The sequence below is a fragment of the Camelina sativa genome, chromosome 5 (genome assembly GCF_030686135.1).
Source record: "Camelina sativa cultivar CO46 ecotype springtype chromosome 5, ASM3068613v1".
Classification (NCBI taxonomy): Eukaryota; Viridiplantae; Streptophyta; class Magnoliopsida; order Brassicales; family Brassicaceae; genus Camelina; species Camelina sativa.
Genome location: NC_141884.1, coordinates 38,537,251 through 38,564,431, shown reverse-complemented (window position 1 = coordinate 38,564,431; position 27,181 = coordinate 38,537,251). Strand labels below are relative to the sequence as shown.

Here is a 27,181-nt window from a genome sequence, read left to right as displayed (position 1 = left end):
GTTTTTGTTTTCCTTCAACTTCTTGTTAGGTTTCAAGATCTGCATCTCTTAGCGTTTATTAGATTTTACACTTTTAAAACATTAGGTAATAACAATTCAAAAGCATACGCAGTATCATTTACCGTTATTCTTGTTCATTATGCAATGAACTATATGCAGTATCGTGATGGGACAAAGGTTCTGAAGTACCAGGGTTTTAATATGAAGAACTGTTTTCATGGTCCGTAGAAAAATAAACCTGAACTTTGTTTGATCTTGTTCTTTCCCTATTGAGAAAGTGGTAACTGTTTGTGTTGAAGGATTTCATAACCATTCCATTAAAATTCCCACTTTCGGATAGACCTCTCTATGCAGGCTAAGAAACAGAGACGAAATTTACAAATATTATATTGTACATATATAATGCTCTACAAGAATAAAGAACTAAAGAAGGATAAAACAAATTTGGTGGAGACGAGAGTGTGGTCTAGTTCATGTACATATCCGGAAAACAATCGATTGGCTTTGTGTTGCTGCATCAATCTCAGGTTTGGTAACCAAAGAATCAAAATGGTTAACTGAAAGTTCAACGTCCGTGGTCAGCAAATGATGAATCTGTTAACTCCAATGTACTCAGTGAATTCACATCAAGTAGTACTTCCTCCATTGATGTCTCTGGCCATCCTTTGAATTTCTCAGCTCTTACGACATCAAGAAGATTATCTGGAAGCTGTGAAACGCCGTTCAAAATCCGCATAACCGCACTCATAGCTGGTCTGATTGATGCTGCTTGATGCGAACACAACACGCCTAGCTTCAAAACCAGCTCAAGTTGTCCCCTGTTTCGTTCTTGACGTATACTTCCCTCTGCTGCATCGAAAATTTTCCCATTTTCCCAAAGCTCTAAGATCCATTCCACAAGGTATTCTTCATTTTCCGCTGCACGTCGCTCAATCAGCCTTCTACCACAAACTACTTCCAGCATTACCAACCCAAATGCATAGACATCAGTGCTTGTAGTTGCTCTTCCTGTTCTTAGAAACTCCGGTGCAATATACCCGAATGTTCCCGCTACTTTAGATGTCTCAGGATCAAATCCTTGATCATACAGCTTCGCTAGTCCGAAGTCCCCTAGCCTCGCATTCATTTCATGGTCGATTAAAAGCCGGTTTGATATCTCGATGAATGATGACTTGCACCCATTCTTGATGCAGGTGTAGTAGAGCAGTCCCAACATCTTTGATAATCTTGAAACGTTGTTCCCAAGTAAGCCGTTCTTGATTCTCATTACGGTTTAAATACTTGTCAAGGCTTCCATTAGGCATAAAGTCATAAACCAAGTAGAGATTCTCCTTATGCCTACAATACCCCAAAAGCCTGACCAAATTTGGATGTCTTAGCCGACCAATGGTTGAAATCTCGGCTAGAAACTCGCTCATCCCTTGTCTTGAATCATGAGAAGTCCGTTTCACAGCAATCTCTGCATCAGAACCTGGAAGCGTTCCTCTATAGACTTGACCAAAACCTCCTTTCCCAAGAAGTTGTTTCTCCTTGAAACCCTTTGTGGCATTGTAAAGCTCCTTATAAGCAAACCTATGAGGTCCATACTGAATCTCCCATTCCTCAAGAACCTCTTTAACCTTCTTATGCCTCAAATAGAAGACGAAACCGATCCACGAGGCGGCAAACGCAGCAATCACTGATACCGTTAAGCAGACTGCTAAAACCGTTTTTGTTCTGTTAGATGATTTCTTTGGATATCGAGGAAGGATTGGTAGAATACCAAACTCCAGTTTCGGATACTCGACTACTCCATTAACAAACCAACCCATCATGTAATGTATTGCACCAACCGACCCTGTGGATGCAGTGAACCCAAGATATAATTTCTCACTCAGATACGGAGAGAGATCTCGGTTTAAAGACAAAAGCGGCTTCTTAGGTGGAACAGAGATATTAGCAGGCAATAAAGTAACATTGAGCTGTTGATCAGGTTGACTATAAACGATCGAAAGCCTCATTACCTTTCTGCTGATCAGAGAAAGGTTTCTAAATTTGCCATCTTTATCATCAAAGTAACCAGCAGGAGCAGAGACAACGGATCTCAGACCATTAATGTTAATCCCAACATGGTTATCATCAATATCTCCAAACTCATCGTCTTTATGTACATCCAACTCGATAGCTACCACGTGATTTGAAGTGTTACCGTTGTTTGTCTCGTTGAAGATTCCGAGGTACTGATCAGAGGAAGCTCCGGGAAGGCCTCTAGTAGGAGACATGACGAAAGCCATACCGTGTGAGCCTTGATGATTATGCTCAGGGACGATCGCGAAGAAGAAGTTGACTGAGAAAGATGTTAAAAGACCTGTTGATGAGTTCTTGATTGAGTAACGTTCGCTGTCGAAAGCTTGACCGTATGCATGTTTTGTTGTGTTGGTTAAAGTGAAGTAACCGTTGTAGCCGATTCCTACAGATCCTTGTGGGATGAAGTAGCCATGGGAATTGTAAAACAGAGTAAAGAACAGAGCAAGAATTGCTTGAGACAGAAGAGACATTGATGTTTTTTTTTTGTTTGCGTGAAAAGATTATGATCGTATCGTACAGTGATATTATCATCATATCTTGAGTGTTGAGAAGAAACACTAAAAAGTCAAAAGTTTGACTTTTAGGGCATGTGGTCAAAATTTACAACTAGGATATTTTGTTGACACTATTCAGTATCACCTATCCATTGTGGATTAATAGTGTGAAAGCATCAAATCAATATAAGAAATCAAGTCAATTATCACAACCAAAGTTCTGACCAGAAGGTATATATTTTTAGGTCAAATGATGATACTTCATACATGACGCCAATGTATCATACGTAGATTGACCTTTCATTTTTCTAATATGATTGACCTTTCATTTTCCTAATATTGATATGCTCTACGCACATTCAAAATTTTTATACTTTCTAGAATTCAAAATTCTTATCAATTTTCTACATAACGCATCAAAATTGATTGTTTTTTGTGAAGTGATTTTAGTGTAGTGGCAGGAGGTAAGTCCACTGGTAGAAGACACCATCACATCCGAGATCAAGTCCCGGTTCTTACGTAGGAATTTGGCTAACGGGCCGACCAGTTGTGGCCAATGGTTGACAAACAAAATTGACTGGTTTTCTTAATTAATTTAGTTGGTTGTTATTTCATTATTTGAGTGATGACAACAAAAGAAAGGTTAAAGTTTGGGCCCAATAGAAAGGTTAAAGTTTGTTGTTTGGCCCAGAAGATAGATTCGGGATCAACTAAGGCAAAATCTCTGTAGTTTAAAAATCGAAACCCTAGTTAAGATATATAAAGATCACATCACACTGTACAATCCAAATCCTCTGTTTTTGTTGTTTACTTTTTATTATCATGTTACATCTGTAAAAATCGTAATCAAAGAACACAAACAACACTCAAAATCATCACCACTCATAAAAATTGATGTAAGATAAACAAATCAAAGAAGAATCAACTGAGAAAAAAAAAAGTAAAGGTGTTTTTTTCTTTTCGAAAAAAAAAAGACAAATCACGCAAATCTGTTAAAAGCCCTCCTCCCAACTGTTGCAGGCATCGAAACAGTAGAATCAATACTCAAATTTCCTACGGATTTGAGGGTTTTATGCTTCTCAAGCACCACAGCACTAGAAGATGAAGAACCTGGACCCTTGTTGTTGTTGTTACTGTTGCTGCTCATGAACAATGACCCTTTGTTCCATTTAAACGAACCAAGAGGGAACGAACTCCGTCTCTTCTCGTTTGTGCTTACCGGTGTACGGTCCATTCTCTCTTTTGGATTGCTGTTTGCTCTCAGTTTTGCTTTAGCTGAGACTGTTGGAGCCATGTAGCTTGGAGCTGAGAACGGAGGGCAGCTTGTGAGGCTATCATCATCTTTATAAGGAGAATCTTGTGTAGCTCTTCCTCCACCTCGTGAGTATCTTGATACGCTGCTACTGTATGGTTGCGGAGTATGAATGGGTCTAGATGGAGTAACATATGTGGATTTTGATGAGTTGGGTGTGGAGATGTCGAAACTGTTGTTGAGCCTGAAATGGTTTTGATTGCTAGTTTGAGGCTGAGGGCTTGGGCTAGGTCGTGTTGGTGTTAGCCTGAATGGTTGGATTTGGTTCTTCTGCCGATCCACCCAGTTCCACCAAAGTGGGAACCCACTTGTTCGAATGTCCTGAGCAGACTTTGGACTATTTTTCCATAACTGCGTAGCAAACAAGCAAAGTGACAGAGTGTTATTGGCTAAAAAAACCATAGATATTACATAGCTATGATGAGTAAGTGAAGAAGAAGAGATGAGTCATGAGTGTATACCTGGTGAGAATAAGCATAGGCCATGGACCGTTCTCTTTTGATCATTGCATCAATCTTCCTATGTAGCCTCGCATCTCTTTCTTCTTTTGTCAGCACGCTATCGTCCCAATCCTCAGACTGTGATAAAGAACAATAATGCTCGAATGATTCAATATTTAAGAGAGATTTTTTTCTTGTCGAACTAAGTTTCATGAGAGCACTTACCATAAGGCTAGAGACTAATTTGGTGTCATCTTTATCATTCCTAGCTCTGTTTTCCAGCATTTGGATGCGACGTGACTGAACTTGTGTTTGGACTCGGACTAAAAGCTGCATATACTTCATAGCATTCATTGTTTGACGCTTCACGCTGTGTCCTCTCACCACTCCTTGAAGCCTAACAAGACCTTTCAAAGCTCTGAAACTCCTCCTTGCCTAACAAACAAATTTCCATCTCCTAAATTATGAATGCCTTGAGATTTATTGTGACAAAACAGAATCAAGAATGTTTTGCATTACCATGTAACCTCTGAAAGCTGCTTGAATCTTTGTTGCAGTAGCATTTCTGACCAGTAGAGTTGGCTCTGGTCTATGCACAAACTCACGTCGCTGCAAAACCCTAGGCGAAGCGGCTCTTGGGGAAGGAGGCTTTGGAGAAGGGGGCTTCGGAGAAGGGGCTTGAGAGGAAGCAAATCTTGGCGAAACTGGTTTAGGAGAAGAGACATATCTCTGAGAAGGCAGTTTAGGAGAAGCAGGCCTAAAAGAAGGAGATGGAACAGAGGCAGATGAGGCCTTTGCTCGATCCGTGAGGGGAGATGGTGGCCTAAAGACAAGGTTGTGCTCTCGTTCGGCATCAGACAAGATCTTTTCGATACTACTAGGCTGTCTAAAAATGGGAAGAAATGTATTGGTTTCTCCATTCCTTAGCTTCTTTCCGAAACCTTTCTTCTTCTTTTCTTTGTTTTCACTCTTTCTCTCTGGTTCTTGCTTTCAAAACACAAAAAAATGTATATACACACTTTAATCTCATCTCAAATCATCGTTGCAGTTTATCAAAACCAAATGTTTAAGTACATACATATATACATATAAGAAAATAGCTTACGTTGTTGTTGCTTAGCTGTTTCTCTTTGGAATGTGGTGTGAAAACCCTTTTGATTGCAGAAAACCAACTTCCTTTCTTCCCCATTTCTCAAACATTACTTTCCTTTTTTAACTGTTAAAAAACAATAGAGGAAACAGAAATATATAAAAACATTGTTAAGAAGCTTTTCTTGATTCAAACACATGCTCATAAACATTATTTGCTTACTGAGTTTGATGATGGCCAAGATTTAGCATGATTGTTCTGTTTTTACCAATGAGGAGGAACATAGATTGAACCACAACAAAAAAAAACTCTACAACATAATTCCCAATAGAAACAGTAGATTAGGACAAAAGAGTTAAAACAAAGCAACAAAAAAAAAAAAAAAACTGAAGAACAATCAATAATGACAAGAGGAAACTGCCAGGAAATAAAGATTTGAAGTTGTTGAGCTTTCATGAAAAAGGAAAGTTTTTTAACTTTTGAGAAATCTTAAATCGAACTCTATCTTTCTAAGTCCAAAATTAGGTAAACTGATTATATCACATAAAAATTGACTAGAAAATTACTTATGCAGCAGATAATTAGTATTATTATCGATTTTGTTTGAAATTATTTTGATTAAGATTACTCTAAAAGATAACTTAGACAAGATATATAAGATCAAAGAAACCAGCAAAAACATATATAATACACAACTTCTTGATTAAGCAGACCCAACAACAAGAACAAAACGATATTATTGGAAAAAGAATCATTGGGATAAATCACAAACAGCATGAAGCAACATACCTTGATTATGGGGTTACAGAGAAAAGCTGTTCCAGAGAAAGACTCAAAGAAGCAACCAAATTAATTTTGCTTTCTTTCTTTCTTCTTCTTCTTCTTATTGCTTTTCTAACATATTATTCTTTTTCTTTCTATATTTTGGGTTTTTTTTGGGAGATAAGTTACTTTGAATATGTAGAAAAACTAAAAGTCTGCTACTTTGATTCTGGGTCTAGCTGGTATGGAAGAAATTTAAAAAAAACCTTTTTCTTTTCTGTCTCTGACTACCTTTTTGGATTAATCAAATGAAATCAATTTAATTTTTTGATTGATGGTACAGAGAGAATTAGTTGGCCACTTTCTCACTCAATGTTGTTTTTAACCTTTACTTCATTGTAAAGACAAACATTTTAAGGAAACCAAACTCGATTTCAAAATTCGACCAAAGACTGTTGATATATAATCATTAATTAACCAGACTTAGATGATGATATAGATAGTAGATCATGAAAGCTAGCTAGTAGTGTGTAACAGTCCAACAAATAATAAAAATCATGATTGTAAATTGTTAAATGTTTGAGTTACATTAGTTAAGATGTTACAAAAATAATAATAGATTTTGACCAAAACGGTTAGGTTTGGTGGAGGGACTCTGTCCTATACTTATCATGATGTTTTACGTCAGTTGATGCTATTGAAGAAGGCTATAATATAAAGTTTTAAAACATTTTTATAAAAAAAAAAAAAAAAAAAAAAAACCGTAGAAGACGAGGACCAAGGTTGATTCTTCTTTGGTCGTGTCTGACGACCACACACGCCTTCGTTCGTACGCGCGTAATTCCTTCCATACTTATGTCTGTTTAAGTCAAAATTTTGTCCCCCTCCATTTTTTTTTTGGTCAGGTTTGATGAATTTAATTAAACTTATAGATTAAAAAAAAAGCTTATAACCGATAAATTTTGGACCCAAAATATATCAAACTAATTAATCTTTAAAAAATACTCATGTGAAGTTTGGATACTTTTGTCATTTCCAAAGTTTACAATTTTTCAGCTATAACTGAATTTCGTAATGGAATCATACTCTAGCAGTCTAGCTAGCTCTTTATGGATAATGATGAATCATTCAGCAACTAAAACCACCATGAGTTGGTTTTTTGTGATAATGAAAAACATTCATATCTTAAGGGTATAACAACACTGTTATTTGTTTAGTTGAAAGACAATTGTTCTTAATATTATATGAAAATAGAGTTATACTACTATTTAGATTGAAAAGTTGTGTCATTATCTCATAGCCCAAATACGGTACTAAACATATATATTTGTTAAATAAAACATATATTACTGTAGTTGTTTCAGACTTTCATCAGTACTAATGGAAATACATTGGTAATAACAATAGATATCATAGGTTCGAGATGTTAGAAAGTAAGTTAGAATAATAATGAAATGATATGAGCTTGGAATATAATTCAAGCAACAAGATTGTAAAACAAACAAAAAAAAAACTTGCAATTAACCTAAAGTGACAACTGACTAGTCTCCTTCCCAACATTCCTTCTTCTTCATAGGCTGACACACTTTGGTCGTGCGCGTGCGTGCCTGCTGTGTCTTCTTTTCTATTCTATCTATCAACTTTATGTTTCTCCAGTTTTCTTGTCACCAAATTTCGTTTGTTATCTAGAATAGATACGATTAGCTAGAGATATATATCATGCGCGCAATTGAATTTAGAAAAACTATACACTGATATCACTAGTCGGATATATACAACTTTTTGTATAACCGATTTTGTGGATTTTGTAATACAGTATGCACTCGTGAGAATACATGCCCACTACCTCCATTAACTATGGTCGATATTAGCCTTAAATATTTATCGAAGATTGTTTTAGTCATTTAAAATTACTCAATTAGCTGAGAAGAAATCAAAACAAAGTTACTAATTCCAAACAAATCATGATGTAATTATTGAAGTACGTATTAGTATAGTTTTCGGTATAATTATTTGTTGATTTATGTCTTTAGGGGAAATCTGGACATATACAAAATGTTTATAAACAGGAAACATGAGGAAATGCTAGACTATAACATCACATGATGTCAGATATTTCAGAGAGACCCGAGCTTTTGAGTGCCTTTCAAGCAAAGCTAACTAGACGTGTATCATGATAGAATGTTCTTATATATAATTAATTACGAAAATACATAATACTAAACTCCATACCTTTAATTATGTTTTATGTAAATGCATGCATGCAGTAATCTATATATATAAAGTTAACTTTTCTCTCTTCTCATTCCTCCACATCATCATCCACCTAAGCAATGATATATATATTTTTGCATTAAAAATAATATTTTAAATATTTATTCATTGCATATTTATTACTCATAATTAATAATATAAAAATTAAATAAAAACGAATTAAGTAAGATTACTTAAAATTTTAAATAGTAAATACAATAATAAAATTTGTTTTAGTAAATAATAAAAGTAAAATAAATGAATATTTTAAAATAGTAAAAATAATACTGTGGATTTAATTTAGTAGTAATGTTATTATTTAAATTTTAACCAAAAAATGATTATATTCCAAAATTTAGAATGGGTTAATGAGTTGTAGAATAGAAGGAAGATTTTAATGTATGGTGGAGTAAAAAAACAATTTATGTAGTTGTATTTATAAAATTCTAAACATAAAAATAAAATTGAAGTGAAACATTTGTTTCTAAGAAACATATATTACAAAGATTTATTATGAAATTTCACTTGTAGAAAAATAAAAGATTAATTACTCACCTCAACTTAAAGTTTTGATCTAAAACGAAGACATTAAAATGGTCACACTTTTTTTTTTGGGAAAACTATGAAAAAGAATCTTGGAAAAATAATCCATCTAAAAAAACAAAATCAATGGTCATAAAATATAGAAAAAATGATATGTAAGCCGTACAAAAAAAAGTGACATGTGATTTGTATAACATATCTCACAATGCATATTATCAACCGGAGCTACAATTCTATAACATGATAAAATATAAAATATAAAACATGCTTGAGATTTCATCAATTCTATTACATGCTCTTAACCGAAAAAATTGGCAGAAACAACATATTTAAAGTACACCATGTTTTTTTGAGAAGATGAATCTAAGGTTGTATCACAAAATTAACATCTGAAAATAACATACATATAAGGGTTTTAGACAAATATGTAACTTAGATTAGTGAATAGATATTCATTGTCGGGTTTAATCGTTTCACCATCTAAGCATTCTTAACTTGGTCGGAAGTTCCATTATGGCAGGTAATGCACTTGGAAAACTCCATTGTAGTGACATAGCAATAAAAATGTTAATGAAATTTTGTATATTTGCATTTAATGTGATATCGCTATGTTTAAATAATCTCTATAATTAGGTCAACCATCGACTTTCGATGTTAGAAATTTTAAAAAGATATTTTTGTGGGATATGAATGTGGAATAAACTCTTCTAGGGAGGTTTTAAAGTCATTTTTTTGTTACTACGTGATATATTGTTGATTTGCCAAAAAAACATTATTGTGATACTAGACAATATATGTTATATATAAATTAGTAAAATAAAAATGACTTTTATATGGATTAATCTTTTAAACTTCAAATGATTAATTATTTTTATATTAAATGATTCTTATTCCTAAAATAATTAAACTAAAATCTCAACCAAATAAATATAACAATGAAACATTATCTTCAACAATACATTTGTTGTATATCACTTAGTAAAGTAAGTTTAGCGTTTATATAGATTTATACTTAAAATTTTGAATAAATATATTTGAGCTCAAGAATTTAGATTAATAGAAAATATTTTAAATTAAAATTCCGCGCGTGCGCGGGTACAGATTCTAGTATTACATAAAGACTAGATTACATTGACATTCTTAAAATAAATAAATAAACAAATCAATTATGTACACATCCACGGACTATTATGTAATGTATATTGACTTAAATTTTAATTATTACTAAGTTTCTGATCAAGAGAACGATAGCACAAAACCAACTAATCTTCAACCTTAAGCATTACATCCATCCATAATCCATTACTATATAATATAGTACTATAAATAATACTATATACTGTATCAACAAAGATAATCTCAAATGAGTAGTCTAGCACCAGTAATCCATTACCAAAGTTATCAAGTTTAACCGGACCAAATAGACAATTAATCAACCATTTTAATTGTGTTTACCTTCCTTCCATCTTTCACATTAAACCTTTCCCACAAAAAACAGCTAAATAAACAAAACGGCACCGTTTACCATGTGGGCATTAAACGGCACGGTGTTCCGGTTAATTATCTCTGAAAAGGAAAATTAGAAAAGGAAAATTACAAAAACAAAAGCAAAAAAATCTTAATTTCCTTTTTCTTCTTTTGAATGTTTCTTCTCTGTTCTTGAATTCAATGATGAAAAGCTTGTTCATCTTCTTCAGCAATAACCATACGACTAAGAGGACTAGGTCCAAGCTTCTTCTTCCTCCTCATCTGATTCCTCTTCCTCACAATCTCCATCTCATCTCTCCTTCTATTCTCCATCATTGCTTCTTCTTCCGCCGCCACAAACCTCCTCATCAACGCGTTCTCCTTCAACGACTTCCCTCTAAAATACATCCTCCTCCCTGATGATGAATCCGTACTCATCCTCGTCGCTGTTGCCACCGCCGTTTCAATCGCCGTCTCCGTCACCATAGGAAGAGGCTTCGACGGAGGATAGCTACAGCTTCTTCTCGGGGGAACATAGTTTCGGAAAACGTCGTCGTATGGACCGATCGGAGAACAGAGACAAACCCTAGTAAACGAATTCGCAGCTACTTTCAAAGACGAGCACTTCCTAAGCTGATGATGGATTTGGTTTTGATTCGACGATGACTTGTTGTTCACGCTAGGGTTTCGAGACGTACGAATATTAATCTCTGCTTGTTGTTGTTGTTGTTGTTGTGATGATGATTTAGGGATTGTTCTCCAACTCGTCGCGAATCTCGCCACCGCCATAGCTCTCTGGTACCAAGGTTTTCTGTTTGTCATCACCTTTTTTATGTCACACTCACACATCTCTGATGACTATTAACAAATAAATATACAATTTAACATTGATGTATCAATTATTATCCATCATTGGTTTGTTAATGTATAATCAAAAGCGCGTATGAGATTTGAAATTTGGAGAAGCTAAGCTAATTTACTTACAACTTTCTTCTGAAATTGGGGTAATTTTTTTAGATTCCAAATTTGAGTTTAGGGAAAAAGGAAAACTATTATTTTCTTCTTTGACTTTTTTAAAAAGGAAACAAAATACTAATTTGTTTTAGGATTTTTATTTATTTACCAAAAATATGGATCAGTAACTATATTTGCATTTTTTTAAAGACATGAGATCATATCTTTAACAAATAATTAAAGAATCTGAAATTTATAAATCCATTAAAACAAAGCATCTTTATTATCTTTACATGTCTTTTTTGTATTTGATACGTATCTTGTCGCAGTATACATTTATGGCCGTTTTAAAGAAGGAAAAATGATTGCCTGCTACGTCAAGTATAGGCCAACACATCGCCACACATACAAACAATATAAATGTTTTATTAACTACACGAACTATTGTCATTACATACGGACATGCATAAACAAACATGAGTTATGTGTACAACACCATAACCATCTAATTCGGATACTTTTTTTACCGGAGTCCGGTGTTGACCGGTATTGACCGGCGTTGACCGATGTTGACCGGTGTTGACCAATTTTTTTTTTCATAAACAACAAAAATTAACAAAATAATTACATAACTTTGGTAAAAAATTATATAAATAAATTTTACTACAAAATAGTATAACGAATATACATTTTTCTTCTGTACATTCAAAAGTTAGTTTAATCTATACCAAATCATATTTATTATATACAAAATAAAATGTATATTTGTTATATACCATATTATATTTGTTATATACAAAAGGAAAATGTATATTTGTTATAATATTTTGTAGTAAAATTTTATTATATACAAAAATTTCCTTTTTATATATAACAACTATAATAGGGTATATAACAAATGATGAGACCTATAATCTTTTCTTAAAATCTTTTGGCTTAAAAATGTTCATAGACTTTTTATAATTGAGTCTAATTTGTTATATTGTTTTTTTTTTGGTCAAAGTATATTGCACCTAAACTTTTGATTTACCATTATTTGTTATATATTTGTTATATAAAAATATTTAATAACATGCTACATAATAAAATATAATAGGGTATAAAAATGATATGGTATAAAATTAAAAACCAACTTTTGAATTTATAAAAGGAAAATGTATATTTGTTGTATTATTTTGTAGTAAAAATTTATTATATAATCTTTTAGTAAAGTTATGTATTTTTTTTTTACTTTTGTTGTTTATAAAAGATAAATAATTTTTTTTGGTCAACATCGGTCAACGCCGGTCAATACCGGTCAATACCGGATTCCGGCAAGCAAATCATCGGAATTAGATGGTTATGGTGTTGTACACATAACTCATGTTAGTTTATGTATGTACTTATGTAATGACAATAGTTCGTGTAGGTAACAAAACATTTATATTGTTTGTATGTGTGGTCATGTGTTGGCGTATACTTGACGTAGCTGGCAATTATTTATCTTTAAAGAACACACAAACAATACGGTTGGGAAGAATTGAGATTAATTAAGCCCAACATTGGCCCAAGCTAGGTTGGCAGGTTGCAGTGTCCAATTTTATTTTATGTTTGTTAAATTACAAACTCTATTCTTAATTTCTTACCATCTATTGATGGAAAAAATCAAAGATTCCTTTGAAGTTATCAAATAATCAAATAAGCGTTCGAGTTTTAGTCTTAATAAACTGTGACTTAAAATAATCACTTTGAAGGTGAGAATTGGACTGCTTATCTAGTTTGGAACCAAATTTCAGAAAAGAAAACTATACTAGATCATGTATTAGAAGAGAATTTAATCTTTCTGCAAGAATGAGATTTTGATATGGTATTTCATTTTCCTTTTAAGAGAAAAACCCAAACAGTTACATAATCATGTGAGTGTTTATGAAACCCTGATTGATTTTGAAGCAAAACCAAAAAAACTAAGCATTAAAGGGAGTGAGGTAATAGGCATACCTTGCAGGTGAGGTCTTTGAATCTTGCATGAAACAGAAGAAGAAGAGTGAGTAAGTGAACAATTTAGAGAGAGAGATAGCCAAAGGATGGAGAAGAAGTTGGGGATACTTTTCATCTGTCCAGTGCCAAATATTAGATACAGAATTTGAGAGAGGAGAGAGGGAGGGGGGAGTGTGAGTTAAACAATTGACTAGCTTTTTTTTTTCCTCTTTATTTCATTCTTTAAGAGTTGCTGTTTTCTCTTCTCTCTCTCTTGCTTTTTACAGTCATAGGAGTCTTGTAGTTGTGGAGAGAGGTAAGAGATTCAAAAATTTGTAAAGAGAAAGTGATGAAGAGAATTTTGGTGCTTTTAATGCAATTACCATAGTCCTCATGATCCACTTTCAATGGAAGCCTTTAAAGAGTAGTCTTCTCTCATCAAATCTCATGATATGAGCCTTGATCATTCATGTATTTTACATGTTATATTCATTAAATATAAAGCAGAATGGTTCTCTTGTCTAATGATTTTGTTTGGTTATTCGATTACAATAGTGAAACTCACGTAAAGATTTACAAGCTTTTACAAAATTATGGACCTTATCGTACAAATCTATTTATTTACTTATAAAAGAAACTTATAATTCGACACTTGATGATATAAACATTCAATATTACAAATTCTTATGAAATATTTTACATGTTATATTCATCCTCCTCCGATCCAATAGAGATTTACTAATATAATATAGACTACATATGAGAATAATTAAGAAAGGGATTAAGTGCTGGATTAATCATGTTAACCTCATGGGACCATCTTCTTTTCAAAGATGATTATTATGGGCATGCATCATAGTTAGAGCATTTATTAGCTTTGGCATATATTTAGTAATATTTACACATAACGATGTATATATATGCAATGTCCTTCAAATAATATATATCTACAAAACCCCTCTTGTGATTTTTGTTTTACAATATATAATGATGTGAAAAAAATTCAAGCATAGCAAGAGGGTTTGTTTCAGTTTCACAAATAAATTGTTTTCGTTCTATGAAATTTATTGAATCATCATGTACTATATGTGTTATACCGATAAAATAATTACTAGTCACATTTCTATTTATACTCGTTTTGTCAAAATAAACCACCTATCGCATATTCGCACCGCGTGCTAGAATTGTGATAAGCGATTCATAAAAAATAAGAGGACACTTATAGAGAGATCAAACAAGTCATTAAAAAATGTAGATAGTATGTATAATCAATCATGGTTCTCAATATGATATCGTGGGTGGTGTTATATCAAGAACCTCCAAAAAGCTGCTGCAAACATTATGATTGGTCCTGTTAGTTTTTTTTTTTTTTTTTGGTAAATTAATTTAATTATTCAATGCCCAACAATTATTTAAACAAACAACTAAAGCTGAAACTTGAAGCTTTTTTTTCTATATTTATTAATCTTTTTTTTTTTTTTTCGGGATGATCAGAATCAGATTAATTTCCACTTGAAGTAGGCACTTTTTTGATTATCACCCACCAAGGGCACATGATAGGCCACCAAAGCTACACAAAGAATCCACCTTCATACTTTCTCATCTCATAATTTTTAAAAAAATATAAATCAGTTCCAAACATTTGATTTAAATAATTTGACTACAAACTCGTGAAACAGTAACTATATGCTCTATCAATTAATGGGTTCAAACAGTAACTATATACTCGTGAAACAGTAACTATATAATACAGAAACCAAGGAGGGTGAATAGAAGAAGAAGAAGCTAAAGGCATAAATCTTAACATGTTCTTCTAAGCAGAGCAGACATGGTTTTCTATAATTTGTAATAGAAATCTGAAGCTTATACACAGTGTGTCTTCTCTCTTAACTTTTCATCATCATAAAACAGAAAAGAAGCTAAAGAAGAAAATGATATGAAAAAAAAAAAACAAAGTTACATGGTTCTGTAAAACACACAGATACTGCAGAAAGAAAGAAAAACCAAAACTAAAGAATGTTCAGAAACAGAAGATTGAAGTAGAAATAGTAGCTGATTCAAAGAGGCATGAGAGACTCTGCTCATCAAAAGCTTAGTGATTTTTTTTTCATCAGTCACTGGCTTTCAGGATCGCTGAGATGTTTCTTGCACCAAGAACTCGCTTTACGTTCTCCACCTCTTGTCCTTTTGTTTCTAGGAACAAGCATTTCAGTAGCTAAGCATGATCTAAGAACCGAATCTTCACGGCCTTGTAGTACCAAAGATTTCTCTTCTTGGTCATCTTGTTCTGTTTCTTGATTTGGCTGCAATGGCGGCACACTGGTTCCTTCTCCTTCCTCTGGTTTCTCAGTTTCGTCATGGCAACTAGTTTCCATCAAATCATCATTCATTTCTTCAGCCACTCCATTTCGAATCAAGATATTATCCAAAATCTGCAATAAGTTGAATCAGAAAACATACATAGAAGCAGATGTTGACACATCACTAAAGTATCAAAGAGAAACTTACATTTTCACAAGAATCTCCAATTTGGGGATGATGTAAAGTAACATCAGCATCGGCGAAAAGACCAACGGTACTTTCGATTATGTCAGGAATATGAAACGCTTCTCCATAGCTCGAAATCACTCCTTCGGATGAGAAAACTAAATCACCAAGAACATAATCTGTCATATGCTGTGAAGAGTTGTAAATCGCTCCAATGGAGAGCACATCTCCATTTCCTCCAGCAGAAACAGTTGGGCTAGGAGCAGAACTTGCAGCAAGAAGGCTCAGATTCTCTGAGGATGAGAACCTTGCTGCGTTCTTGGACATCAAAACTTCAACCTGGCTTTTCAACCTATGAACTTTAGAATGCACTAGCTCAATTTTCCAGAGAACCTCTTCTAAGACACTATCCCCTTCTCGGTGATGAAAAAGTGAGTCATCGTCATCTAAGTCTTCCAGTTCCTTTGAATCAATCCGTGGATCTTTTGCATCTGCCCCAAGCAACATCTCAGTACACCAAAACATTAACAATAAACAAAATGAGATAATATTGAACATACCACCAAAATCATCAGCCAATGACATTCCATCTGAGCTCAATCTCTTGGTCTCTGAAACAAAAACCGCAGACATATTATGAAGGATATGCGCAAAGCAAGGACAGAGTTATGGAGTTAATACTGATATACAAGTATACTACTAGTCTCTTACCGATATAAGAAAAGAGGTTGTGACATGCCATATATGAAGTTATATCATCTGTGCTCTCGACCTTCTTACGCTTTCTTCTCCTCTTTGCTGCTCTTTTTTTGTAACACGGGTTAGAAAAAGGCAATGACTTGATCCCCTCACCACAACTTTCCAACACAGATGGATCAATATTAGCTTCAAGCTTTTCCTGATCATAAGACTCGAGCTCTTTCGGATATTCTAATGCTCGAGACTCTAACTCTCTAATTCTTAACTCAACCCACTTGGATCGCCACATCAGTGGCCTAATAAACTTCCTCCAGTGATTAGTTAGCCTTTTCTTCCTAGAAAACACACACAGAAGAGAGTACTAATTAGAGAAACAGCAAGAACAGTCAGTATAAAAGAAGGACTGTGAGAAGGATTAGAAAACACACCTAAAATGAAAAATGCTGCTAAAAGAATCATAAGCAGGTCCTAGATCAGTTTCATCCCAATAATGAGATTCAACCTCAGCTTCTCCGGTTAGTCCTCCATTAAGCAACATGTCAGCATTCTCAGATTCAGTGTCGGAAAATGAGCTTGAGTATTCAGTAGCGTTTGGGTCCTCATCAGTAGTGGATGTCTTGTTTTCATCAGATTCAACTATTTCAACATCCAACTCCTCACCACCAGAGACTGAAGTCACAGTTTCCTCACTTGTATTAGCACTGGGAAGACCACACTCTTCATCTTCTCCTCCAAGACTTTGTTCTTTCTTTGGCGATAACTTATCTGCATCTAATTGTTTAGTTTCTTGATTGAGCTCCATATGTGGTTCAGCCACAGTCATCACAACTGATATAACACTCTTATTTCACATTGGAACCCGTAAGTTAAAACCCCGTTGATGCTCCACGATGAAGATCCTGGAGATATAAAAGACTGTGAGTACCTCTGCTACAACTTACAGCTAACTCATATAACATTCATACTGAAAGTAGAATACATCAAGCAAGATACCAATTTGCTTTCTAAACTAACTAAAAGAATCTGGAATTCCATTACCTAAGTATTCAAAATTACTTAGATTAGACAATAAAAGACAAAGCTGTAGGCTTATGTTCAAAGCCAGAGTAAAATCTTGTAAGTAATCCCAAGAGAAGCACAACCTAAGTATTCCTTATGTTCGGATTTGAAGCTGCATCTATTACTTTTGAGCAACTAAGACAAACCAGACTTCAATTCATAACAATTCTACTCAAAGAAGCTAGCCCACGACCAAGACCAGAGTTGGAGCTCACAAGGCAGAAAAGAAAGTAAAGGGTAAAATATTTGCAACCGAACTAAGCATAGAAGATCTCAATTTGGGTACCACAATCTAAGTCCATTCTAAGTATTCCTTATGTTCGGATTTGAACGAAGCTATAGCAATCTACAAAGTTCGAAACTTTTTAAGCAACGGGGACAAAACCCGAGTTCAATTCTCAACAATTATGCTCAAAGAATATAAATAACCATCAAAGAACTGAATCTAACCTACGAACAAGAACAGAGCTGGAGCTCACATGTCATCAACAAAGACAAAAGAAAAAAGAAAAAAAAACATTTGGAACCAATCTAAAGCAAAGCAAATGAGTAAAACTAATAAAGAATCAAACTAAGAGCTAACATATACAAGAAAGAAGATAGAGGAATGATGAGATTACCAGAGAAAGAAGTAAGTGAGAGGGTTTGGTGTGTTTGCGGCGAGAAGAGGAGTAAAAGAGAAGAAGAAGGGAGGAGGAGAAGGGAATGTATAAAGGCAACTTAAAAAAACGTCAAGTGATCAAAAAGTCTATTTATACCTGACTCAAAAAACCTAAAACGGGTCCTTCCCTCTCTATCTGTCTCCTTTGTATCCCACGTGGCCTCTTCTCATTCGATTAAAACCACTTCTTTTAAAAACCGAACCGATAATTTAACTGATATTAGTCTTATTATGGATCTTTTATCCGGTTTATTAGGTTTTATATATCATAATCTATTGTATCCTGGATTTTTTCTTACGTAATTGTTAATTAGATATGCAAAAAAAAAAATATGAATATGAATAAAACTTTTATATTAAATTATCTAAAATATATTTTTTTACACTTTATTGTCTTTTATTTAATTTCTTATAAATCTAATTCTACACCTTTGTTTCAAGAAAAAACATTGAATCATTAGAAAAGTCAAGCACTATAGTTTGATTGATGATTTTGATTCCTATATCACTTTTATTTGAAAGTTTTAGATCAGATTTAAAAGCAAAGACTATATAATAAGATGAACATTTAATTTTAGTGTTATTATTTACCGTGTAGATTTTAAGACTGAAATCCGGTATCTTCATAAACACGTATATTCTCATATGATCTATGTTTTCTCACAAATCGACGAATTTTTTGCAAACAGAATTAGGATTATAAGATTTAGGTAATACAAGTTTTGATAGGATTAGAGTACCACTGTATAACCATATTGAAATTCATTTCATCAATTTTCTTGTCTCGGATGGACAATTTTACTGCAAACTTTAAACCAAATTAATTTAGGTTGTTTGGTCTGATTCAATTTGACGAAGTTCAATTTTGGTTTAGGTTGTTTGGTTTGATTCAATTTGACGAAGTTCAATTTTGGTTTAGGTTGTTTGGTTTGATTCAATTTGACGAAGTTCAATTTTGGTAAGCTTCTTTTTTTTTTTTTTTTTTTTTCTGTCGGCTTTTAGTAAGCTTCTAAAAAAATATTACTATCTTTCTTACAAGTTATACCTTTTCAACAAGTACAAAAATTGTATAGATTTTTTTTTTGGTTTTTCAGTTCATAAAAAAAAAACGAAAAAGTAGTAGTCTACGGTTACTGCTATTTACGTTGAAAACTTTTAAACTACCAGAACTACCCTCATGTTCTCGTTACAGTCCTCGACTTCCCCCAGCCAGTAACTGTTTCCAGTTCCAAGGGTAACTACGTAAATTCCATCTCCACAACTAATTTATCAGTTTCTTCGTTCTTTCTAAAAAATCCTTTTTTCTCTCTTTGATTGTCCTTTTTTGACTCACTCCTTCTCGAGAAGGCGAAGTTTCTCTTCTCTCTAGACTAAATGTTGATTCTCTTTCGTGTGATCCTCCATAAGATAAATCCATAGATTTCAAAATTTGTTTGATCGAGAGAGATGGTTCAGTCTGCGGTTGAAGTTTTATTACCGTCGTCGTGGGAGATTGAGGTTGCGGTTGTCGCTTCGTTTTTTTTATTCGCTTCATATTGGCTATTCGCTTATAGAGGAGGCGGAGATGACGATGTCGGTGGTGTTGGATTTGATCGGTCCCGTAATCTCGATTCCGGTGACACCATCTTTGACAAAGACAAGGTTTTTTTTTTTAATTTCTTAATTCGTCGTTTCTCTCAATTGATGGGTTTGATTAATTTTGCAGTAATTTCCCCCAAATTTTTTTGACTTTTGCAGTTTCTACACTTATTTTTGTAGATAGGACAGTTGAGAGGAGATGCTCAAACTAATGCTGCTTATATAATCAAGGTAATTGCTTCTTAGTGTTGTGACTTGACTGATTCTTACATTTGCATCAATGTGGGTGTATGTATCTTTTTTAGGTGGAACTGCTGGCTGCTAAGAATCTCATTGGTGCTAACTTAAATGGAACTTCAGATCCTTATGCTATTGTCAATTGTGGATCAGAAAAGCGATTCAGGTTTTTTTGTTATATATATCCTTTTTCCTATTTAGTTTTTATTACAACTTTTCAAAAGGAGCATGTGAACAACTCTTTTACGCTGTCCTATAGCTTCTTCTCAACAAACTCTATCCATCCATCCGAAATAAGTGAAAAACGTATATTGGTGGTTTTTTGGTTGTTGAGCTTACACATCTGATTGTTCTAATGTTAATGTATCTCTCTCTCTCTCTGCTTGTTACAGTTCTATGGTCCCTGGCTCTAGAAATCCAATGTGGGGTGAAGAGTTCAATTTTCCCACTGATGAGCTTCCTGTCAAGGTTAATAAAATCATTTACTGCTGTATTATGCTTTAGGACTTTTGTGGGATGATGTGAGAAACTTAATTTCACCTAAAAGCTGAGGCATAGGCCATAGGGTTTATCACTAAGTTTGAACCCTTGATATCTCCTAGTATGAAAATTTCGCGTATTTATGACTTGGTAAAGAATACCATAAAGACTTGTTCTTTAAAATAGGCATCTGGATTCAATAATTTTGGATACAAAACATGCACCTTTTCTAACATTTACCATATATTTGTGATGGCAGATCAATGTAACAATTCATGATTGGGATATAATTTGGAAAAGTACTGTTCTTGGCTCTGTAACTATTAGTGTTGAACGTGAAGGCCAAACGGGTCCAGTGTGGCACTCATTAGACAGCCCATCTGGGCAGGTGTGTTTTTCCTTAGTTACTGTTTGTGTATTTTTCTCTTCAAAGGGTTTTAATCTAATCCTTCTTTGCTTTCTAGAATCTAATCTAATTTTGTTTGTCAGGTTTGTCTTAACATTAATGCAATCAAACTACCCGTAAACGCTCCTAGGTAATACTCCAGTTCTACGTCAACCTTACTATTAGCTGGGTTTATCTTGTTTAGAAGGAGAATGATAAACGTCTTGGTCCATGACCATTTGGCTACGGCTTTGATCTGTTTGCATAAGTGGGATAACTTTTACAACATCTATCACTGTTTTTCGCTGACGAAAGCAAAAGGGGGGGGGGGGGGGGGGGGTGTTTGTTGGTTTACCAAAACACACTACTTGCATTTGGCTGGTTTTCATTTTGAATGGAACCACATCTCTGACTTGATTTTTACTAGTCTTTGTGGTTTAAAACTTTGGACAAAATGGATTTGATATAGGGCTGTAACCGGATATGCTGGAGCCTGTAGAAGAAGGGTCACATTGGATCAGCAAGGCCCAACAATTGTACATCTAAAGCCAGGACCTCTGCAGACGATATTTGATCTCCTCCCCGATGAGGTAAATCAACTAGTACTAAATGTATCATTAGTAATCTCATACGAGAGTTGAAAAATTGAGTGTCTCATATGGGATTGCCTTTACACGTTCAGTACTCTGACTAAGCATGTTCATTTTCCTTAGGTTGTTGAGCATAGTTATTCATGTGCCCTGGAGAGGTCATTCTTGTATCATGGCCGAATGTATGTTTCCGCATGGCACATATGTTTTCACTCCAATGTTTTCTCTAAGCAAATGAAGGTCAGGGCATCTATAAGCACTTACTTTTTGAGTTCTTTGAACCAATGCTAAAAACTTCCTCATCACATTTTGTAGGTTGTTGTCCCTCTCGGAGATATAGATGAGGTAGTAGTCTTTTCTTAACCACCCAAATTTCTGTTGATTTAAACTGATAAGCGGACTAACCATACATAGATTTTCATTGTTTATTATAGATTCGTAGAAGCCAACATGCATTGATAAACCCAGCTATAACAATCATACTACGGATGGGAGCTGGTGGACATGGTGTTCCCCCTCTTGGGACTCCTGATGGTTAGTAATTATGTTTGTTATTGGATATTTTTGATGACATCAACGTTCATGCCTTTCTTTATCTTCAGCAAAAACTTGTTTGATAGGTACTGTTTTACCTGCACAAGCCAGCAAGAACATTTTTGCCATTTGATTCGTGGCATAGCCATTTTTCTGTAGGAACAAAGCTTTTGGAGTTTGTCATCTATAGTGGTGCTTTGTTATGTTTATGTCTCTGTGGAATTCCTTCTTTATTTCAGGTAGAGTGAGGTATAAATTTGCATCATTTTGGAACAGGAACCATACACTAAAAGCATTGCAGCGTGCGGTTAATAATTATCATGCAATGTTAGAAGTTGAAAAGAAGGTCTCTCTCCATTTTTATAAATAAATTTTATGTTTATACGTTACTCTGTCACCGCATGCTGTATTCAATATTTGCTGGTTAATTAAGAGTAAAATTGATGTTGTCGACTGAAATCTTAACATGTTACATCTGTGGGGTGGCTTTCTTACCATATAGGAGAGAGCAGAATCTGCTTTACGTGCTCATAGTAGCTCTGTGAAAGGAGGTGGTAAAGTACAAGTTAAACCTCCTGAAGATACTGCAGCTGTACCTGTAAAGTTTCAGGCTTTCGTCAAGGAAGAAGTCCTTGTCAACATCTACAATGTAATCATTTGGTTTTTCTTGTTAGTGCTATAGTTGTCCGAAGATATTCTTCTGAATTTTCTGCATCATACTCTTGTGTGCAGGATGTTTTTGCCAGCACACCTGAGCAAGTCCTGAACGTCTTGTTGGCTGATGATTCCACTTATACTAATGAGTACAGATCTGCTCGGAAGGATAAAAACCTTAATGTAAATTTGGCACTGATATCTAGATAGTCTTCATACATATGTGCTCTTTTTGCGGTTTCCACTGCATTGCTTACATGTTTTAAAGCTGCACTCTTTAGACACAACTTCTCCGGCACTTCATTGTTGTTTGTTTGTTATTTTTTAGATTGAGCCGTGGCATACTGCCCAAGAATATGATGGCCAAGTTAGAGAGATTAAGTTCAGATCCATTTGTAATAGTCCGATGTGTCCACCAGACACTGCTGTGACGGAATGGCAGCACGTTGTTCTATCACCAGATAAGAAAGTGCTGGTAGGAATGATTCATTACAATTTGTTTCCCGTTGGATATAGTAGTTGCTTATGTTGTTTAGGCAAAATAGAAAAAGAAAATCCTGTCTGATGATACTTGCCTTTCCTTCTTTCAGGTTTTTGAAACTGTGCAACAGCCACATGATGTTCCTTTTGGGTCTTACTTTGAGGTATGTTGCCTATGACGAAAATCTGGTTCTCGATTCATCATTCTGTTTGCAACTCACCAATCAAGTTTCACCTTGGCATGCTTTATAAAGTCTGTTTGTATATCAGGTCCACTGCCAATGGCGCTTGGAAGTTAAAGAGGAGACTGTATCTGTGCTAGATATAAAAGTCGGTAAGTAAACCCAAGTACCCATCCTCAAACTATTTATGATTTCTACTTATCTGGCAGTGTGAAATTTGCAATGCACACTGTGTGGAATGATCTCTTTGGCTTCATCAACAGGTGTACATTTCAAGAAATGGTGCTTGATGCAATCGAAGATTAAAGCAGGGGCAATTGACGAGGTTAGTTTGGTGCCCTTAATTCAATTGATAAACTAAAAGGCGACATTTTAGGTTTCTCTGATACACTTGTCTTTGACACTTTACACAGTACAAGAAAGAAGTAGAAGTGATGATAGAAGTGGCATTGTCGTATCTCAAGTCACACTCTTCCTCAAGTAGCCTTGGCGATATAGACAAGTCTACTTCATCATCTCCAACAGCAGAAAACATCAGCTAAAACCTAATTTACCAAGATCAAAAAGCTTCTCAGAGTTTCATTCTCGAGCCAACTTAAGATCAGCTTTTTCCTTCTTTTCTACATGTTAAAGTGTATATGTGGTAACGGTAATTATAATTTATAATGGATATTTACAAGCGCTTGTCTGATTTCTTGTACTTTTGACAAAGAAAAATTAAGGATTCTCTCACAACTCTTTCTGTATTCGCAAACCAAAATACTAAGTCCTGTGAATTTTCACAGCAAACAAAGAACACTGTGAAAACAATGAATTGTACCATAAACCCTTGTGTAATCTTATTATAGACTGAACCATAAGAACAAAACAAAATTCAAACATTTTGGCCATGAATGTTATTTTGGCCATGAATGTTTACAAGTTTTTTTGGGTGGTTTTTGAATTCTAGATTTTAGTTTTTAGACTTTAGATTTTGGTTTATGGTTTTAAGATTTTTGTGTTAAAAATTTATTATAAAAAGAAAAATAGAAAAAAGAATTCAAGACAAGATTAAGGTCTTGAATGGTAACTAATTTTTAAGTAGATTTTGGTTTTTGATTTTTTGAAAATCTATTTTTTTACCATTCAAGATTTTAAAATTTTTGATTCTCTAAAAATTAGGGAAACTAGTTTTAAAGTGGGTTTTCCAAATTTTAAAGAGAAACTAAAAACCATAATTTTGAGGTTTTTGTTGAAAAACCTATATTTTCAAAGTACTGTTTTTACTTTTTACTTTTTGATTTATTAATTTATAAATATACAGCAAAAATTAAAAACCAAAAATTCAAAAACCAAAATCCAAAAACAAAAATCAAAAAACTAAAAACCAATGAATATGGCCATTCATAGCCTAAAAAATGAAAAACTAGTAAAACATAGATTTTGGTTTTTCTTTCAAACTTGCTAAACACAAACAAAATCTGGATTCCCTAACTTTTAGAAAAACTAATTTTTGTATAATCTTGATTGGGCTTAAACTAGATTTTTGAAAACTCTAAAACCAAAAAACATTTTTAAAATCCACAGCCATCCAAGACCTTATATCTTTTTAATACCATAATATTTTTGCTATAAATATGAACTTCTCCGTAATTTTAAAATTTTTTGTACAAAAGTTGTTTTTGAGATTGATATCGATATACAAGAAGCATCAAAAGAACCATCGAGAGGATTAATCAGACCATTGTTGGGTTAAGAATAGAATGTGAGCGCATCAACAAAGATATATCACACCTAGAGAATGGTAAATTTGCGCTGCTACGGATTAAAACAGCAACATCTTTGTTTACTGCTATGAGGGCCGTAAATAACGCCAGAATAAGATACCACAGGTTTTCTTTGTCTGATCATCGTTGTTTTTTTTTTTTTTTTCTTTTTTTTTTTGATTCCAATGTTTGATTTAGTTTTTGAGTTTCATACTCTTGGTTTTTGATTCTGGTAATTTTTTTTTACGAAGAATGGTGATGATGCAATAACAATAGTGGATTAGAGTGTGAGCGAGTTAACAGGTTTTGAGGGAGACTACTAGCTTCAAATCGGTAGAGTTGAGCGTGGAAGGGGTAGAACTAATAACCTATCAGGTAGTAATTTTACTCTCTATATTCTTCAATCCTATCCTTTTTGTTGTTGTTGATTGATTTACTGTTTTTGATTGTTTTACTGTAGAGAAGTTTACCATTTTTTGTTTTCACAGCGTTTTGTTAATATACCTTTTTATAATAATTATATTATTGTTATTTTAAATGTCAATTTTATTTTGGATTTGTCACAGAGAAAGGTTCAAATCAGCGATGTAAAAGTTCAGTTAATAGCGGCCGAGAAACATACTGGTAAGAGTATTTTAAATTTTAGTTACTGTATTTAATTTTAAAAAATCTATTAATTAATACTGACTATTTTTTTTTTTTTGTTTATGGTAGAGGGGAATAATGAAGAGAAGATCTATCTCCTGAGTAATAAAAACTGAGACAAAAAAAAAAAAAACAGTAATTGGTTTTTGCTGATGATGTCAGTGTCAAGTCTAAATGATTTTGTAAGATATTTTAAATCCCATTATTAGAGATTAAACAATAGTATACTTAGAAAAATCTTTGACAACTGTTGTCGTCTGTTGATCAGTCACCAAGAAGTATTATGTAAGGTAACTACATCCAGATGGAATGTGTCAATGTGATACTGATATCAAAGTAGTGAGAATTGCGAAGAAGTATCTTGTTTCCTTAACAATGGTGTAAGGTCACTACAAGAGAATATTAAGAATATTGACAAGTTATGTCTAAGGTTAAAAAAATACAGGGAATGTGATACTAATAGCAAAGGAGTGATAACTGAAAAGTAGTATACTTGTTTACTTAGCAATGGTGTAGAGTTATTGCAAGAGAAGTTATGTATAACGTAATTACAGGGATTGTGGTATCTTTAAAATTATTTGTTTGGCTTTTCCAGACTTAAAATGAGTGTTTCTCTAGCTCTGTTGGATAGCCAGCTGGTTTGGTAGAATAGGTTCTTGATGGTTTCCCTAACCTGGAAATCTGTTTATCTGGAAGTGTGAAATTTTGCAATTCACACTGTCGAATGATCTCTTTGGCTTCATCAATAGGTGTACATTTCAAGAAATGGTGTTTGATGCAATCGAAGATTAAAGCAGGGGCAATTGACGAGGTTAGTTTGGTGCCCACTTATTTCAATCGATAAACTAAAAGGCGCCATTTTAGGTTTCTCTGGTACACTTGCTTTTTTGACACTTTACACAGTACAAGAAAGAAGTAGAAGTGATGATAGAAGTGGCATTGTCGTATCTCAAGACACACTCTTCCTCAAGTAGCCTTGGCGTATATAGACAAGTCTACTTCATCATCTCCAACACCAGAAAAACATCAGCTAAAACCTATATTACCCTTGTGTAATCTTATTATAGATTGCATAAACTGCAAAACATTTGAAGACTGAATCTTTTGTTCAGGGTCACAAACGGTACAGACAACTTGGGATTGTAAACATAGATAAACAATCAATCCTGATACTTGCAACATTCGATTCAATATCTAGAAGAAGAAATCCTGCAAACTATGCAGTTAAGTAGGAAAGGTCTCAGAATTTGACAGCGGTAGTCCAAGTGCCTTGAACACTGGGGTGTTTGGTGACATGTCTGGTCCTAAGCTTCACCACTTTCCTTCCAAGCGAGTTCCTCAGCCTTGTTGCATTCAGAAGCACTTCTTCAGGATCCAAAACACACTACTTGCATTTGGCTGGTTTTCATTTTGAATGGAACCACATC

The 27,181-nt window shown here is 34.0% G+C and overlaps 4 protein-coding genes and 1 pseudogene across 16 annotated transcripts; 1 reads left to right on the top strand and 4 right to left on the bottom strand.

Moving 5' to 3' along the window:
* Nucleotides 1–287: 287 nt before the first annotated feature.
* LOC104788223 (L-type lectin-domain containing receptor kinase V.5 pseudogene) lies at nucleotides 288–2,564 on the bottom strand (annotated as a pseudogene). Its single transcript, XR_015557991.1, has one exon. The product of XR_015557991.1 is annotated as an L-type lectin-domain containing receptor kinase V.5 pseudogene (transcript).
* Nucleotides 2,565–3,340: 776 nt separating this feature from the next.
* Nucleotides 3,341–6,595, bottom strand: LOC104788222 (protein IQ-DOMAIN 13). 6 transcript variants are annotated; one of them, XM_010513941.3, is made up of 7 exons: nucleotides 6,193–6,555; nucleotides 5,626–5,713; nucleotides 5,419–5,529; nucleotides 4,833–5,300; nucleotides 4,539–4,748; nucleotides 4,335–4,451; nucleotides 3,341–4,224 (listed from the first exon to the last, which is right to left on the bottom strand). In XM_010513941.3, the coding sequence occupies exons 3-7, from the start codon at nucleotides 5,500–5,502 to the stop codon at nucleotides 3,541–3,543; spliced, it is 1,563 nt and encodes a 520-aa protein (XP_010512243.2). In that variant the 5' UTR covers nucleotides 5,503–5,529; nucleotides 5,626–5,713; nucleotides 6,193–6,555; the 3' UTR covers nucleotides 3,341–3,540. The 6 variants fall into 6 exon arrangements, with proteins under 6 accessions (XP_010512243.2, XP_010512244.2, XP_087307514.1 ...); XM_010513942.3 differs by lacking the exon at nucleotides 5,626–5,713 and having other exon boundaries at nucleotides 6,193–6,595; XM_087451388.1 differs by having other exon boundaries at nucleotides 4,335–4,748; nucleotides 6,193–6,548.
* A 3,787-nt stretch (nucleotides 6,596–10,382) lies between these two features.
* Nucleotides 10,383–13,807, bottom strand: LOC104788221 (uncharacterized). Of its 4 annotated transcripts, none has more exons than XM_087451386.1 (2): nucleotides 13,360–13,807; nucleotides 10,383–11,239 (listed from the first exon to the last, which is right to left on the bottom strand). In XM_087451386.1, the coding sequence occupies exons 1-2, from the start codon at nucleotides 13,386–13,388 to the stop codon at nucleotides 10,627–10,629; spliced, it is 642 nt and encodes a 213-aa protein (XP_087307512.1). In that variant the 5' UTR covers nucleotides 13,389–13,807; the 3' UTR covers nucleotides 10,383–10,626. The 4 variants fall into 4 exon arrangements, with proteins under 4 accessions (XP_087307512.1, XP_087307513.1, XP_087307510.1 ...); XM_087451387.1 differs by having other exon boundaries at nucleotides 10,383–11,223; nucleotides 13,360–13,799; XM_087451384.1 differs by having other exon boundaries at nucleotides 10,383–11,286; nucleotides 13,360–13,757.
* A 1,345-nt stretch (nucleotides 13,808–15,152) lies between these two features.
* On the bottom strand, nucleotides 15,153–18,348 carry LOC104788220 (uncharacterized). Its single transcript, XM_010513940.2, has 6 exons — nucleotides 18,204–18,348; nucleotides 16,953–17,423; nucleotides 16,537–16,859; nucleotides 16,386–16,436; nucleotides 15,847–16,316; nucleotides 15,153–15,770 (listed from the first exon to the last, which is right to left on the bottom strand). Exons 2-6 carry the CDS (start codon nucleotides 17,345–17,347, stop codon nucleotides 15,453–15,455), a joined length of 1,557 nt encoding a protein of 518 aa, XP_010512242.1. The 5' UTR covers nucleotides 17,348–17,423; nucleotides 18,204–18,348; the 3' UTR covers nucleotides 15,153–15,452.
* A 1,067-nt stretch (nucleotides 18,349–19,415) lies between these two features.
* On the top strand, nucleotides 19,416–24,099 carry LOC104788219 (BAG-associated GRAM protein 1). 4 transcript variants are annotated; one of them, XR_015557989.1, is made up of 19 exons: nucleotides 19,507–19,885; nucleotides 20,003–20,053; nucleotides 20,128–20,225; nucleotides 20,452–20,527; nucleotides 20,799–20,927; nucleotides 21,029–21,075; nucleotides 21,394–21,514; nucleotides 21,638–21,754; nucleotides 21,830–21,859; nucleotides 21,949–22,048; nucleotides 22,135–22,240; nucleotides 22,325–22,394; nucleotides 22,551–22,697; nucleotides 22,781–22,885; nucleotides 23,031–23,177; nucleotides 23,293–23,346; nucleotides 23,453–23,516; nucleotides 23,628–23,689; nucleotides 23,778–24,099. XR_015557989.1 is itself a non-coding variant. In XM_010513939.2 (18 exons), exons 1-18 carry the CDS (start codon nucleotides 19,691–19,693, stop codon nucleotides 23,904–23,906), a joined length of 1,779 nt encoding a protein of 592 aa, XP_010512241.2. In that variant the 5' UTR covers nucleotides 19,416–19,690; the 3' UTR covers nucleotides 23,907–24,099. The 4 variants fall into 4 exon arrangements, 2 of the variants coding, with proteins under 2 accessions (XP_010512241.2, XP_087307509.1); XM_010513939.2 differs by lacking the exon at nucleotides 22,135–22,240 and having other exon boundaries at nucleotides 19,416–19,885; nucleotides 22,288–22,394; XR_015557990.1 differs by lacking the exon at nucleotides 22,135–22,240.
* The last annotated feature ends 3,082 nt before the right edge of the window (nucleotides 24,100–27,181 follow it).

Excerpts from the sequence above, each read along its gene's own strand:
- LOC104788220 (XM_010513940.2), bottom strand. The coding sequence starts at position 17,347 with ATGACTGTGGCTGAACCACATATGGAGCTCAATCAAGAAACTAAACAA. Across the intron at positions 16,860-16,952 it reads AGCAGCATTTTTCATTTTAG|GAAGAAAAGGCTAACTAATC; the intron begins GTGTGTTTTCTA and ends TGTGTTTTCTAG. Across the intron at positions 16,317-16,385 it reads ATTGGCTGATGATTTTGGTG|ATGCAAAAGATCCACGGATT; the intron begins GTATGTTCAATA and ends TGCTTGGGGCAG.
- LOC104788219 (XM_010513939.2), top strand. The coding sequence starts at position 19,691 with ATGGTTCAGTCTGCGGTTGAAGTTTTATTACCGTCGTCGTGGGAGATT. Across the intron at positions 21,755-21,829 it reads TTTTCTCTAAGCAAATGAAG|GTTGTTGTCCCTCTCGGAGA; the intron begins GTCAGGGCATCT and ends CACATTTTGTAG. Across the intron at positions 23,178-23,292 it reads CACCAGATAAGAAAGTGCTG|GTTTTTGAAACTGTGCAACA; the intron begins GTAGGAATGATT and ends TCCTTCTTTCAG.
- LOC104788221 (XM_087451384.1), bottom strand. The coding sequence starts at position 11,277 with ATGTGTGAGTGTGACATAAAAAAGGTGATGACAAACAGAAAACCTTGG.
- LOC104788222 (XM_087451388.1), bottom strand. The coding sequence starts at position 5,502 with ATGGGGAAGAAAGGAAGTTGGTTTTCTGCAATCAAAAGGGTTTTCACA. Across the intron at positions 5,301-5,418 it reads AACAGCTAAGCAACAACAAC|CAAGAACCAGAGAGAAAGAG; the intron begins GTAAGCTATTTT and ends GTGTTTTGAAAG. Across the intron at positions 4,225-4,334 it reads CCTATGCTTATTCTCACCAG|TTATGGAAAAATAGTCCAAA; the intron begins GTATACACTCAT and ends TTTGCTACGCAG.